Source organism: Aethalodelphis obliquidens, unplaced genomic scaffold, assembly GCF_003676395.1.
Source record: "Aethalodelphis obliquidens isolate GAN/ISIS:26980383/991018 unplaced genomic scaffold, ASM367639v1 scaffold39, whole genome shotgun sequence".
Lineage (NCBI taxonomy): Eukaryota > Metazoa > Chordata > Mammalia > Artiodactyla > Delphinidae > Aethalodelphis > Aethalodelphis obliquidens.
The window spans coordinates 9,808,558-9,822,293 of NW_020837983.1; the positions used below are offsets into that span (position 1 = coordinate 9,808,558).

The 13,736-nt window shown below is 37.5% G+C and overlaps 1 protein-coding gene across 3 annotated transcripts in view; it reads left to right on the forward strand.

The window, feature by feature from the left end:
- VPS13B (vacuolar protein sorting 13 homolog B) overlaps positions 1-13,736 on the forward strand; it is a 778,894-nt gene that overhangs the window by 594,408 nt on the left and 170,750 nt on the right. For all 3 annotated transcript variants that reach the window (XM_027131497.1, XM_027131496.1, XM_027131498.1), the window contains one exon: positions 223-618. In XM_027131497.1, the coding sequence (XP_026987298.1) occupies positions 223-618 (396 nt within the window). The remainder of the gene's footprint in view (positions 1-222; positions 619-13,736) is intronic.

Sequence of the window (13,736 nt, forward strand, 5' to 3'; positions counted from 1 at the left end):
ATTGAGACAGGAATGTAGGCATGTAAGTAGTCCAGGGAAACTGTTCCTTCAAGTAACTACATGGAAAGGTTAGGTGGTAAGTAAAAGAATTATAACATCTGACATCCTAATGAGTCCACAGTACAGGCGTTGGGAAACTGAAATAGGAGCTTGACAGGGAAGTAAAGGCTTATTTTCAATAGGAGAGCTTCAGTAATTTTCTTATCCTTTTCAATTCTATAGCAGACATCAACTTGGATATATCAAAGCCTTTGAAAGCAAACCTGAGTTTTACCAAGCTGGATCAGATAAACCATTTTTTAAAGAAGATAAAAAGTGCACACAGCAAAGAGACCTCAGCCCTGTCAGACACCATGCTGAATAAGGATGAGCTTCCAGCCTCCAAATGTTACTGTGGAAAGTTGTCTAAGCTTAAAGTTCATGGTGATGGAGCACAAAAGATTCCATTTCAAGAAAACGTGTGGAGAACGGTTTCCTGCTTTCAAAAAATTTCTGTTCATACTACTCAGATTGTGGTCTCCATGGAAACTGTCCCCCATCCTAATAAACCGTGCCTGTTAGCATCTTTATCAACCCTCAGTGGAAGCCTTAATATCAAAGCAGCGCAAAAAGTGCCTGGTAAGTCACAGAAAAGGGGAGAGGGAGATGACAATGACTTGTTAACATCTAAAACTGCATAATGTTGAAGATTTATATTAAATAGAGTTTAAAAGTTTCAAGAGCCATTAGAGATTGGGAACATTTCTGGTTTGTTGCCTTATTTTAAAGAAAATGGTATAACAAATCGGTTAAGCCTAAGTATGTTACTGTGGTAAACTAAACCGTTCCTATCTACCTCTTCAGGCATGTTCCTACAGATGTCTTTGTAACTGTTCATTCCTAAATTTCTTTTTACCTAAAATAGCTGTAGTGGAAGAACAGAGTATATATCAAGTTTTGAGAGCCATTAGAACAGTAGCTTTTAAAGTGTGGTCTCAGAAGCAGCAGCAGCAGCAGCATCTGGGAACTTGTTAGAAATGCAAATTCTCAGGCTCTACCCCTGACCTCCTGAATCAGAAAGTCTGGGCATGGGGCCCAGAAAAGTGTGTTCCAACAAACCCTACAGGTGATGCCAACGTGCTACATTAAGTTACTGGTAACAATTTATTTAAAAAAGAAAAATTGCTCTGGTGGCAGGAATGCTGCACAAAATGTGATAGAAGCCAAGGTTCAACTTTGAAAAGACAATGCCACTGAGGACTATCATGTAGCAACACTTGCAAGGAAAGGCCATGCTTCAGTGCCTGGCTGAGCAAGGGAGCCCTGGACTTGGCAACTGAATGTCCTTGATGGGTGGAGAGGTGAGAAACTAACAGGCAGTGACATCTACATTTTCCTCAACTGTTATGTGCTTTTGCACACTGAATCAAAAAGGGTAGGCAGAAGGAATGTGAGGGGAAGAGAAAAGACAAGGTACAGGTGGGGAATAACCATTTTCCTTCACAGAAACTGCTACTGTTAAAGTTCAGGGCATGATGCCAGAAATTTTACTTTGAAAGTAAAAGTAGCAAAAGGAAAACATTTTTTTCCACTTTAATTTTCAGGAAAGAAGTGGGGCTAGAGGATAGTGCTGGGGATAAAGTAAATCCTGAAACTAGGCAACTTAGTTGCTTACCAAAAAGTAATTAAGTGGCAGCTGGAGACTAACTGTATAGCCAGTTTGGGCACAGTAGTTGAAGAGATAAAGAAGGAGTTTTGTAGTTGAGAAGTATGAATTTTAGGCCAAAAAAATAAATGATTGATTTCTTTCTCATCAGAAATATTTGTGACCAAGCCAGCTAAAAGCACTGTATTTTTTTTATTGTCTTAAAAGTTGGAAATGAAAAATGTAAGGTCCATGGGACATGAAAGACTATGAAGCACTGGAGGCTACAATGTCTGATTTATCCACAAATAAATTACAACCCAGACAACGCTGGGGCCATTCCCACGCCTTTTCAGTTTTACCTTAATCATAGTAAGGAAGGGTTAGGACTCAAACAGAATGAAAGCATTTAACATGTACTGTACTCAATTCTAGGTCCTTTTCTTTATTCATCCTCGTTTCTTGTTTCATTCATTTGCTACTCATATTTTATCTAATTTTAATAGTGTCTATTCTCAGTAAATATCTCTAAAATATAATTAAAATCCTCTCACTGAGCTTTACAAGATAGTAGATTCATTCTGGTTTTGTAACTTGTTTTTTCCCTTTATGCTAGTACCCTTACTCCTTTTACAGTTATACTCTTAAATCTAGTTAAATGCAGAAGTAGAAACTATAGCTTTGACTAAGACATACTTGGTATAACTCTGCGTTATGTAGTGTCCTGCAAATGTTCTAAAGTAGTTATTTGCATCAACTAATCAGATCAAATTGAAATTAGCCATTTAATTAATAGAAACAGTTTTATTATGAGAGTATAACAAACACCAAATCTGTTTACTCTACATTTCTGCTTGATGTGATGGCATGCTCAAATGTTTAAAAGATAACAAAGTCAGCAAAATAATAATAAATTATAATTAAGTGAAGTAACATGGCAAGTTCTAGTTATTGCTGTAGAATGATTTCTAGGAAATTATAATTAAGAAATTACTACGTATTTTTCAGAAATTGATTTTTAACAAAGGAAAACTTTTTAAAAGTAAAATAAAATTTAAGCTTTGAACATTAATTTCATTGTATATTTGCATATCTTAAAAATTCAGGCTTTGCAACTTGGATGAAATATATGCAAATATTTACTTAAGGTATATTTTTGGTAAGTGGTAAAAAATATTTCTCAGCAAAAAAATAAAATAACCGTCCTACCAGTAGTCATATTTCTTTTTGTATTTTTCAAGTGACATCGCTCTGTATTCAACCCAAAATTTTTCTAGTGTATCTTTGAGTTCAGTGGAGTTAATGTCAGATTTTTATAGTTTGACTCTAATACAGTTATACTGAACTGTGTCTTTGATTTTACAGTTTATGTAACTATTGTGACCATCTGCAGCAGCTGCACTTTTCAAATTATTTGCTGAACCAAATTGAGCACAGTGACAAAAGTAGTCATCTCAGATGTACTATTAAACAGAGAAAGAAAAAGGAGCATTGCCTTGGTACAGCATAGCCATCTGCTGTACAGATGTTATTGTATAGAATGACTTAAGATAAAATAATTGTAGAAAATTTTCATTAAAACCTCAACAATTTGCACTTGTTTATGCGAATCTGCATAACTCCCCAATGAGACAACACACTTGGGGTTTCTTTGGTTCTCACTCACTTTCTCTTTGATCCTTTTTGATGTGCTGACTTTAATAAACACAGTCAAAAACATTGTGCAAAAAACATCATGGAAAAAACTACAAAGGAACAATTATAGCAGCAGAAACTACTCTAATCCCTAACTTACGCAAGCTATTTTTAGTGAAATATTTTTTTTAACACTCTTTATATGACAATGTTATATAAACAGGGTAAAGCTGTCCTTTCCAGATGAGTTTTAATTTAGGAGCTGAAATAGATTTGTAATGCTAGAGGAATCTTATGTTCTAAGTAATATTTAGAGAAACACAATTGGGAATGTGTCGTAGGCATGTTTCTTCACTTGTGAAAAGTACAAAAAATATTTGAGTTTGCCTAACGATTATATTTTTTATCATCTAAACCGACATAAGGTTATGGGAAGTGTATGTGGAAAGGGAATAATAAAAGAATGAAAGAGGAAAGTTAATATTCTCCCCAAGACATTGTCAATACATTTAAATATGAAATGCTTTTATGTTCATTTACTGGATTTTACAACAAAATATGTACAGATTATTCACCAAAATGTTTTCATCATTTGAAACAAAACGAAATGGTTAAATATTTTCCACTTAAAAAAAATCCTTGAGTTCTTCTTAGCCTCCTGTACTATTCTGTGGCCCTAAACTATCCGAGTTTCAAGGAACATGGGTTTTTTTTAATTCCACTCTGCAGATGCTAGTGTAACAGTGACTTATAATAACCTAACTCTTATTTCTGCTAGAATACTTATGTTCTCCCATGTGTCTGTGGTAAAATGGCCCTAAATTTTAAAACTTTACATACAAGATGTAATGCTTGTATTTTTTTAAATTGGTGTGTAATTGCAAAAATCTCTATGATTGTGTATAATATTGCCAAATTTTCTATGATTATGTTATTGATAACGAAATTAATCTTGTTTCAAAATCATATCTTATTTTCTGAAACATTTTAAGGCAGATATTTCTTTTGCTAGCCATTAAATCTGTCCCATTCTGTAGTATGTTCTTTTTTAAAAAGTAGCCTTCCCCACCCCCCCGCACACACACACACAGTCTTTTTTGCTGTTTGAAGTATAGTGTTTTGGAGAAACCTTAAGTATGTAGCTATAAATTCTGAACCAGCAGTGTAGCACTTTGCACAGGCAGGGTGGGGAGTGAGCTGCAGACTTTAGCTCTCCTTGTCAGAGTAAATTATGGCTCTATTAGGGCGGCACTTCTTAGATTTCTGCAAACAAGGGTACACAATTCAGGCTGTGAAATAGCTGTGCTTTAGGCTGCCTTGCTCTTTCTTGGGGGCACGCCGATTAGCAAACTCCATGTAGATAAGGGAAAGGGAAATAGGATATGAACAAGTTAGGTGGCACAAAGGGTTGGGGAAAGAGCCTAAGTGAGGCCATCTTGGCTGGCATTTTAGTCAGAATTAGGGAAAAGTTGCAAGAATCCCCTTTCCATAGGGAATTAGGGGAGTTTTCATCCATACAGAAAGCAATGAGTTGAATTCCTAGTCAAAGAGCTGTGGTTTAAATAACTTTCACTACCCCAGCCTCTGTCATCCAGATGTACTTATCTTTGTGTATAAACAAAAGTAGGAAGAAAGAAAGCATAACCACATTATTTTTCATGTATACAAATGCCTCTTTTCATGTTCACTGAATTCAGGACCAGTAAAAATGTAAAGAGCCTAGAGTTCCTTTTCATGTACTGAAAAGTGAAAGCAGGTTATTAATTGATACAAAGTGGAGCTCCAGCTTTTCATTCCAGAGTCAACTGGGATCTCCTGAGGAAAATCTCCTTAAGGCGTTGTCATAGCCATTGGATGCTGCAGAAATGCAAGTAAGCCTGAGGGGAAATAAAACATTAAATTATATATGACTACCTAAAATAATATATTGCAATAACAAGCCATTTACAACACCCCAAAGACTTTTGTTACTTTTAGAAAGAAATAGCATCTTTTTCCAATGCTTGAACAATAAGAAATGAATTCTTTGACTGTTAAAGCCAGAGGACAAACTTAACTTTTAAACAGCCACTGAGGATTGAAGTGGAAGTACAGTTTGTAGACAGCTATACAAATCACTAACAAACCTTAATGAATATTGGGTGTGGGCATCAGGGTCCTGTCATTTTTGACACTGTGTCTCAAGTAGCTTAAACCCAACACTCAAGGAAAGGTGGAGACCTCATTGGGTCTGTTAACATCTGGGGTTTTATTTGTCATTTTGGCCATACCCCGCAAGCGCAAAAGAAAGAGTAAAAGGGGATTATCTTGACAATGAAGTGAGTTACTGAATCTTCTGATAATGAAAAGCAGAAGAATTCTAATGCCTTTCTATAGTCCCTGAGGTAGAGGTGCGTTTATAGTTTTGCAGAAGTAAAATGTAGGCAGGCAGAACAGATGGCCCAGAGTCCGTGTAACCTGACACCCCTCATCCCAGAACTGAGGACCACTATTAATCCTGGTCAGATTCCCTCCTATTACTTTATAACAAGGTTCAAAGTTGCTACTGATGAACTGGCTGTCCTTTTTTTACTCTTAAATCACCTGTGGATTACTGATTTTCTTTCAAAATTGATATTTTTCTGTGCGTAATGGTGGGCTATTGAGACATTCAAAAAAGGTAAAATAGGAAGTTCTAAAAATTGAATGGGAAATAAGTGGAAAAAGTAAAATTCTCATAACTTTTTTTCAAAGTAATGTTCCATATTTATTCTCTAGTACAGCAGTAAATAAAAACCGTAAATGTATAAGACATTCTCTTGGAAAGTAATTTTCTTGTCCTCTCTCTTAGAAATCGTATGCAATGGAGAAGAAATCCCAGCATACAAGTTTTAGTCTCCCGGCTGTAATTGTTATCGATAATATATGTTTAGATAGAATTTTGGTCAATAATAAGCAATGTTAATACTACTATCTTAGAAGTTATCTTTTTTCACCCCCTCAAAAAGAGAGGTAAAAAATTAAGAATGTTTGATATTTTTAAAAAACTCACTAGTAGGGGCTTCCCTGGTGGCACAGTGGTTGGGAGTCTGCCTGCTGATGCAGGGGACGCAGATTCGTGCCCCGGTCCGGGAGGATCCCGCATGCCGCGGAGCGGCTGGGCCCATGGCCGCTGGGCCTGCGCGTCCGGAGCCTGTGCTCCGCAACGGGAGAGGCCACGGCAGTGAGAGGCCCGCATACCCAGAAAAAAAAAAAAAACTCACTAGTAGATATATGCTGTTCAGGCATATTTATATGGTCACTTATTTTTTCTTGTTTAACCAAATTATATTAATTCAGTCTTTACATCTTTCATTTGGAATATTTAAATTTTTCTGTGCTAAAGGGTCTATGTGGGTTTTTTTAATGTCTGTTACGTGATTTTTGTTCTTCGTGTACATTTTTTCTGTGCTGTGAGGTTACTATAGCTGTTTGGATTTTAATGAGAAGCCTTTAAATACATAGGATAGTAACTTCAGAAATTTAGAAGGTAACCACTGGGTGAAATTTCCGATGTGCTAATTTCCAGGCTGCCTGAAAAGTAAAAATCAGCCAATAAGTAGCCATCTTCGGATGTCAGAGCACTCTCATGTGCTGTGGCACAGTGAACATGATGTACCTGCCCAGCCTTTCGTAGAGGGAGATGAGCTCATCGCAGAGAGATAACCATCTCTGACTTTTTCTTCTGATTAATCACCGACCTGAACTCCATTTGAACCTTGTTAGACCAAAAACAAGTAGAATTCCTGGCCCAAACTATAAAATATAATTAAGCCCTTTTGAAATGATGTGTAAAAGAACATTGCTGTACCCCCCACTTATAACCACTACCACCACCGCAACCAATAAAGTTAAATCAAGCACTGCCTGTAATGGATTAAAATAATAAATGTTCCTGGATTTCAGTGTTTGAAGTACTTGAAGAAAACAGGCTCCTAGCAGCCTGGGTAGCTGAATGCAGGAGAGACATTTATTAATGACGAGTTCAAGGATTTGGCCTGTTTAAGATCATTACTTTGTGTTTACCATGGGTTACACATCTCTTATATTTTTATACAGCCCACATGTGTCTACATGCAATAATGAAAGCTTTTTTTTTCAACAAAAGAATTGTTAATTGTGTAAATATGGTTCTCTTGGGGAATGTGAAGTCTTCCTAAGACTCTGCTCCCTTCTAATGAGAAATCCAGTACAGTTATTACACTCTTCCAAGTATACCCACCTTCAAATCTTGTCTCCAGCTAGATTAGTCTTTCCCCCTATTGTTTTTAGTTACCAATTCCAAACTTAATCTAGACTGCTAGAAAACTGTTGGCCTCTGGTTATGTATTTTTTTAATAAATTTATTTATTTTGGCTGCGTTGGGTCTTCGTTGCTGCTTGGGGCTTTCTCTAGTTGCGGCGAGCATGGGCTACTCTTCATCGCAGTGCGCGGGCTCCTCATTGCGGTGGCTTCTCTTGTTGCGGAGTGTGGGCTATAGGCGCGCGGGCTTCAGTAGTTGCGGCGTGTGGGCTCACTAGTTGTTGCTTGCAGGCTGTAGAGCGCAGGCTTAGTAGTGGTGGCACACAGGCTTAGTTGCTCCGCGGCATGTGGGATCTTCCCGGGCCAGAGCTCGAACCTGTGTCCCCTGCATTGGCAAGTGGATTTTTAACCACTGCGCCACCAGGGAAGTCCAGGTTATGTATTTTAGAATTGTGTTCCATTGCGCTAGACTTTGTGTGCTTATGTACTATAGAAAAAAAGAATCAATGCTTTTTATTTCTTCTCCTAGCTTTAACAAAGATATGGGAAAGAACCATTTTTCTAGATTTAGATACATTTGAGGTGAAAAAAAGGGACAACTGGTAAACATTTCCCATATACGCATATTAAAACAGTATTCCTTGGACAGGAGAAAAAAGGGCATTTGAGACAACAAAAATGCTATCAATGAAAATATCTCACTGTGAAAATATCTCACTGTGAAAAATGCTATTGGAGAAGAAACTTTCCAGTCCTGGCAATTAAATACTAGAGATCTTTTTTTTTCTTTTTAAATTTTATTTATTTATTTATCTATTTTTGGCGGCATTGGGTCTTCTTTGCTGCGCTTGGGCTTTCTCTAGTTGCGGTGAGGGGGGGCTACTCTTGGTTGCACTGCGCAGGCTTCTCATTGTGCTGCCTTCTCCTGTTGCGGAGCACGGGCTCTAGGCGCATGGACTTCAGTAGTTGTGGCACGCGGGCTCAGTAGTTGTGGCTTGCGGGGTCTGGAGCGCAGGCTCAGTAGTTGTGGCACATGGGCTTAGTTGCTCCACGGCACGTGGGATCTTAACAAGCCAGGGCTTGAATCCGTGTCCCCTGCATTGGCAGGCGGATTCCTAATCACTGCGCCACCAAGGAAGTTCCTAAAGATCTTTTTCTTAATAGTGTCTCCTTTGCATCCTCATGATGGCACTTTATAAGTTAGTATTGGGTGAAATGGATAAGAATTATTGTAGCTCCTAGAACTGGGACTGTGGAAGAAGAGAGGGTTAGAAGTGAATATCCCCCACTCCACTGAATTTGTGACAGTGTTTAGTTTTGCTGCAGTCACAGCAAATTGCCCTCTCATCCACATAAGCCAGAAGGCTATTTGCTAGGAAAGTTTCTGGCAAAGCAGCCCTGTCAGTGATAAGTGACTGAAGACACATCTTCGATGTTCTTTTGCTCTCTGGCTGGGGCTCTGGCCCTGTAGGCTATGTTGGCATAATATACTGAGGCCAAGCAAGACAGCCGGGGACAGGAAAAAGCACTTATTCACAACCCTGTTACCAATTGGAAAAATGAAATTACTAAGAGCTAACTAATAGCAGTAGCTTTTATAAAGCAACATGGTGCTGGAAGGAGGCAGACAATCCCAGCCCTGCTACTTGCTGGTAGTTGATTGTGGTAAAAGTTACAACACAGCTCATTTCCAAAATAAAGGCAAAAATACTTAATTCATGGGGCTGTTGAGTGGATTAAGTGAAATAACGTACACAGAGTACCCTACACATTCCTTAGCACACAATTATTTAATTCCTCAATAAATATTAGTGTTTTTGTATCCTCCTCTCCCTCCCTCCCTCTCCCAACTCAGTCATACCACATGAATGCTGAGATCATAGAGCATTAAATTTTAGAGCTGAAAATTATCTCAGAGATCATCCTCTTTATCGAGAACACTTTTTGTCCTTTTCTCTCCATCATCCAAACACGCTGTATTTAGGATAAGATAGCTAGCATGACTATACCAACCAGATACTACTGTAACCAAAAAACTTAGTACACTTCGGCCCTGTCTCCAGCAAATTCATTTCTTTCAGGATCTTTGAAATACTTAAAATACCTCATGGACCACCATTACTATGTGGGACTCCCTAAGTGTCAGAGAACCCTAGGTTGAGGCCTACTGAGCTAGGACTAACTCCCTCACTTAGGGGTGCCGAGATTAAACGATTTGTCCAGGAATACTCTGGGGTGCAGTGGGGACTATAACACACGTCTCCTGGCTTCTGGACTTTCTATTAAACCAGTCTTTAAAAACCTGGATCATGTAGATTAATACCAGTTTCTAAGCCATTGCAGTAAATCACTTAGGAAGTCATTTTGCTTTCAACATTGTTTGAGTTGATACCAGTTCTTCCATTCATGTGACTTACTTTAAAAAAAAAAATTGATTCACCAGCAGTTTCCTCATTAAATTAACCAGCTACTATATTCTTTCCTCTATGAGAAGGTTGCTATACACTTTCCAATATGCACGGTCAGATTTGTTAGTAGGCTTTTTTTTTTTTAACATAACCACATGATCCAATCAAGTTTTATTTTCCTAATAAACTGACACAACTGTGAAAACAGTAAGCATGGTGGCAGTAAGCATTGGAGGGAGGGGAAAAAAGAGGCAAAGCGTATCCACCGTCACCCTTTGGTATTTTCAGTTCAGTTTTTCTAGGATCTGAGAGTTTTAAAACATTTCTCAAAAAAATACCTTTCCCAGACAAGGGCCAAGTATAAATAGCCAACTCAATAGACATTTTTGTCTTCCATGAGTAATTCTCCCTTTCTTCATATGAAAGAAAAATAAAATCCTGTTCCTGCTACTTGTCATTTTCTTATGTCCAAAAGAAGAGGTTTGGATTAGACTAGAAGTCCCAGCTTTTACTCACTGATAAGGACTAGATGAGAGTCCCTGAGGACTGGAAATCCCACCCATGAGAAATCTCAAGTGCCTTAGAGAAGGGGGGATACGTGTTAGCAGGTCGACCACCCACTTGGACTCTCATTTTGAGGACTAGACTTTTTAGTAACTTTGTTGGGGAGCACCAGCATCCCTTTCAGCTTAAACATCTGTGTCCATGTAGTTCTCTGACAGTTTTGTTGTATTTTGTTTCATTTATTAATCTTATCCTATGTTACAACTTACTATAATAACAGATGCAGTTATAGACTTATTACAAAATAGAATGTAATTAAGTAGGATCTGAAACACTTACATATTCTGATCAAGAGGGGGAAAGCAAGCTATTTTCATGGTTAAACTACCCAAGTGCAGGGACTTCCCTGGCCGTCCAGTGGTTAAGACTCCATGCTTCCACTGCAGGGCACGTGGGGTCGATCCCTGGTCGGGGAACTAAGATCCTGCATGCCACATGGTGCAGCCAAAAAAATAAAATAAAATAAAAATACCCAAGTGCCATTTTTATGTGCTTCAACATAATTAGTTGAAGAAACTAGAAATGAAAAGATTCTTAATCATCTCTTTAGTGGACCAGACTCACAGAATTTTTTTTCTAGTCATCTAGTCATTTATGGTCATCTTTTTATGGATCATGCTTACAAAAATTTTTCTTCCTCACTTTTTGAGTCTCCTCGTGCTTCACAGTTATGCAAATCGACTTCTGGATGTATCTAACACATGCTTGCTGATTTCCTAGTAGCCTTAGATTATTTCCAGCTGGATAAAAATACCTGGATATGCTTTGCTAGCACATGTCATCATTGAGTACCCTTTCTAAAGACATACAGAAGCTTGCTGTAGATTACACTTTGCACAGTCAGCATGTAGAGAGTAGGAGCCCTAGTAAAGGTCTAGTAGAGACCAACAATGTAGGGCTGGCAGCATTTTGTAAACATTCTCCAAAGCAAGTGGTTTCCATTTATTAGTCTTCTGAAGGAGTATTTTAAAGGCCAGGAAACTGTTTGTTCCTTGAACTAAATTTTTACACTCAATGAAAAGTATGTCAGTATGCAAACAAACCAAGATTATTTCTATTTATCACACAAGTTGTTTCTGAAATTACTTCTCAATGTTGATACACCTCATTTAGTTTAATTAAGTACCTGCCATTAGTTTGCTAGAGCTGAAATTAAATATATAAACACAGATTTTTGAAAGAAGCCAATGGAAGAATCAGGCAGAAAAGCATTCTTATTGAATGGAAGGAGGTAGAGAGAAGATGTAATATACTCAGTCAGAAATGACCTTATCCCACAGTCACGAAAAGCAAGGTAGGATCCTGGATTGGATCCTGGAACAAGAAAAGGACATGAAGGGAGAAACTAGTGAAATTCAAACAAGGTCTATGGTTTAGTTAGTAGCGTTGTATTGATGTTAATTTTCTGGCTTTTGAGACTCATTCTATAGTTGATGTAAGTTGTTAACATTAAGGGAAGCTGCATGAAAGATATTAACTTTGCTGAAAGCCTGAAATTATTTCAAAATTAAATTTTAAAAAATGACCTGATCAGTGATTGCATAAATAGCTTTAATAATATTCATGCTTTTAAAGTTTGTGACATTCTAAATCTTACACTTTTGTAACATATTTCTTTAATTTTTTTCTTTCTTTTCTTCTCTCGTCATTTTTGGAAATTTAAGGGAAAAATTAAAAGTACAGAAAATATAAAGGATAATACATCAAATGCTTATATACTCGTGAGCTAGAAAAATATAAACATCTTGTCATATTTGCTTATATGTAAACACACACACACATACACACACACACAGGGGTAGAGGAGTGGTAAATCTTCACAAAATTATTCAGCGTTTTCCAATGTTCCAATGCTAAGAAGTTAGTTTTTTATAATTTTTACTTATAGTCATTTGTCCCACCTTGCATTATTAGTCCATTAGGAAGAAAAATAACACAGGCCTTTACTCCCTTTCTGTTGCCATTTATTCCGGATTTTGAATGTATAAGTATCCATCTTACATGAACTCTGAGTATTCTCTGTGGCCCTGGGTTTATATGTGTGGTGATACATAAAATAAGATTCATTTTATCCCAAGGAAGATACTTAGTATGTTTCCTAATTGAAAAAAACAAAAAGGAAGGGATGATGTCCCATAGGCCAGCTTCTCACAGAGCAAAAGAATGGGGAAAGGAGAATTAATAACTCTGTCACGAGTCCCAGGGATTATTTTCATAGATTGTGGTAGAAGTGTGAACTTTGCTTTACCATTCACAAATGACCCTTTGTGAAATTTATCACCACTCTTTATTATTAAGTGATCACCATAATCTCTTATTACTGGTCATTTACACCAAGATTAAAACCACTTGAACTAACATGCTTCTCTATTATTTTGTTGTACCCTTTTAAAAATGTAGCAGGAAATGTTCAAAAGGAAATGGAGACTCTGTTAAACTTAAAAACTGGTACTTGTGGGTGAACCTTTCTGTGGTGCCGCAAGTAACTGGATCCCCTCGTTGAGGAGCAAAGCCACAGCAGGCTGGTGTGTGTAGCAAGTGTAGTGGGCAGGTAGGCACATGGGGATGAGTTAAACTACTTATGTGTCTCAAAAGCAAACCATGCCTAATTCCCTAATTTCCATGTAGGTGTATGACATGAAAGAAAAGAAAGGAGACCGAAGGGACCAGGCAGGGCACGTTTATATCTATAGGTCATGTGTTTCCGTAACGCCTTTAGGCAGTGCCTGTTCCTGTATCCTCACTGCCAACATTAGCATCTTAAATTCTCAGTACCCCCTTTGTGTTCATACGAGCCCATGATCCATGCTGGTAGACCTGAGAAGTAGGCAAGTACAAACTATAAAGGATTAGAAAAAAGTAAGAATAGAGTGAGGGGTAGGCTATTGGAGAAATGAAGGGGTAAAGAAAAGAACAGCGACTCAACACATAGGTATTCAATTAAGTATTTGATTAGAGTGAAAGAACTGACAGCACATAAAGTGAATAAAAAGCAAAAACTAAAAGTGTTTGTATGATTAGGGAAGTATTTGTGTTTTTCAACAGTTCACTTGCTGAACAGAGTCAAAATTATAAATGTTGTTGGTTGTCTTTTTTTCCCTCTAATGCTTACTGAGATTTCAGAACTTGAGGCTAAAAAAGGAAAAATCTTGTAATGTGAAAGAAAATTGCAAATTATTCACTTTATCTTTGTATATACCCAATATATGGTAGATAACCAGTAAACGTTGGTTGAATGAGTAATG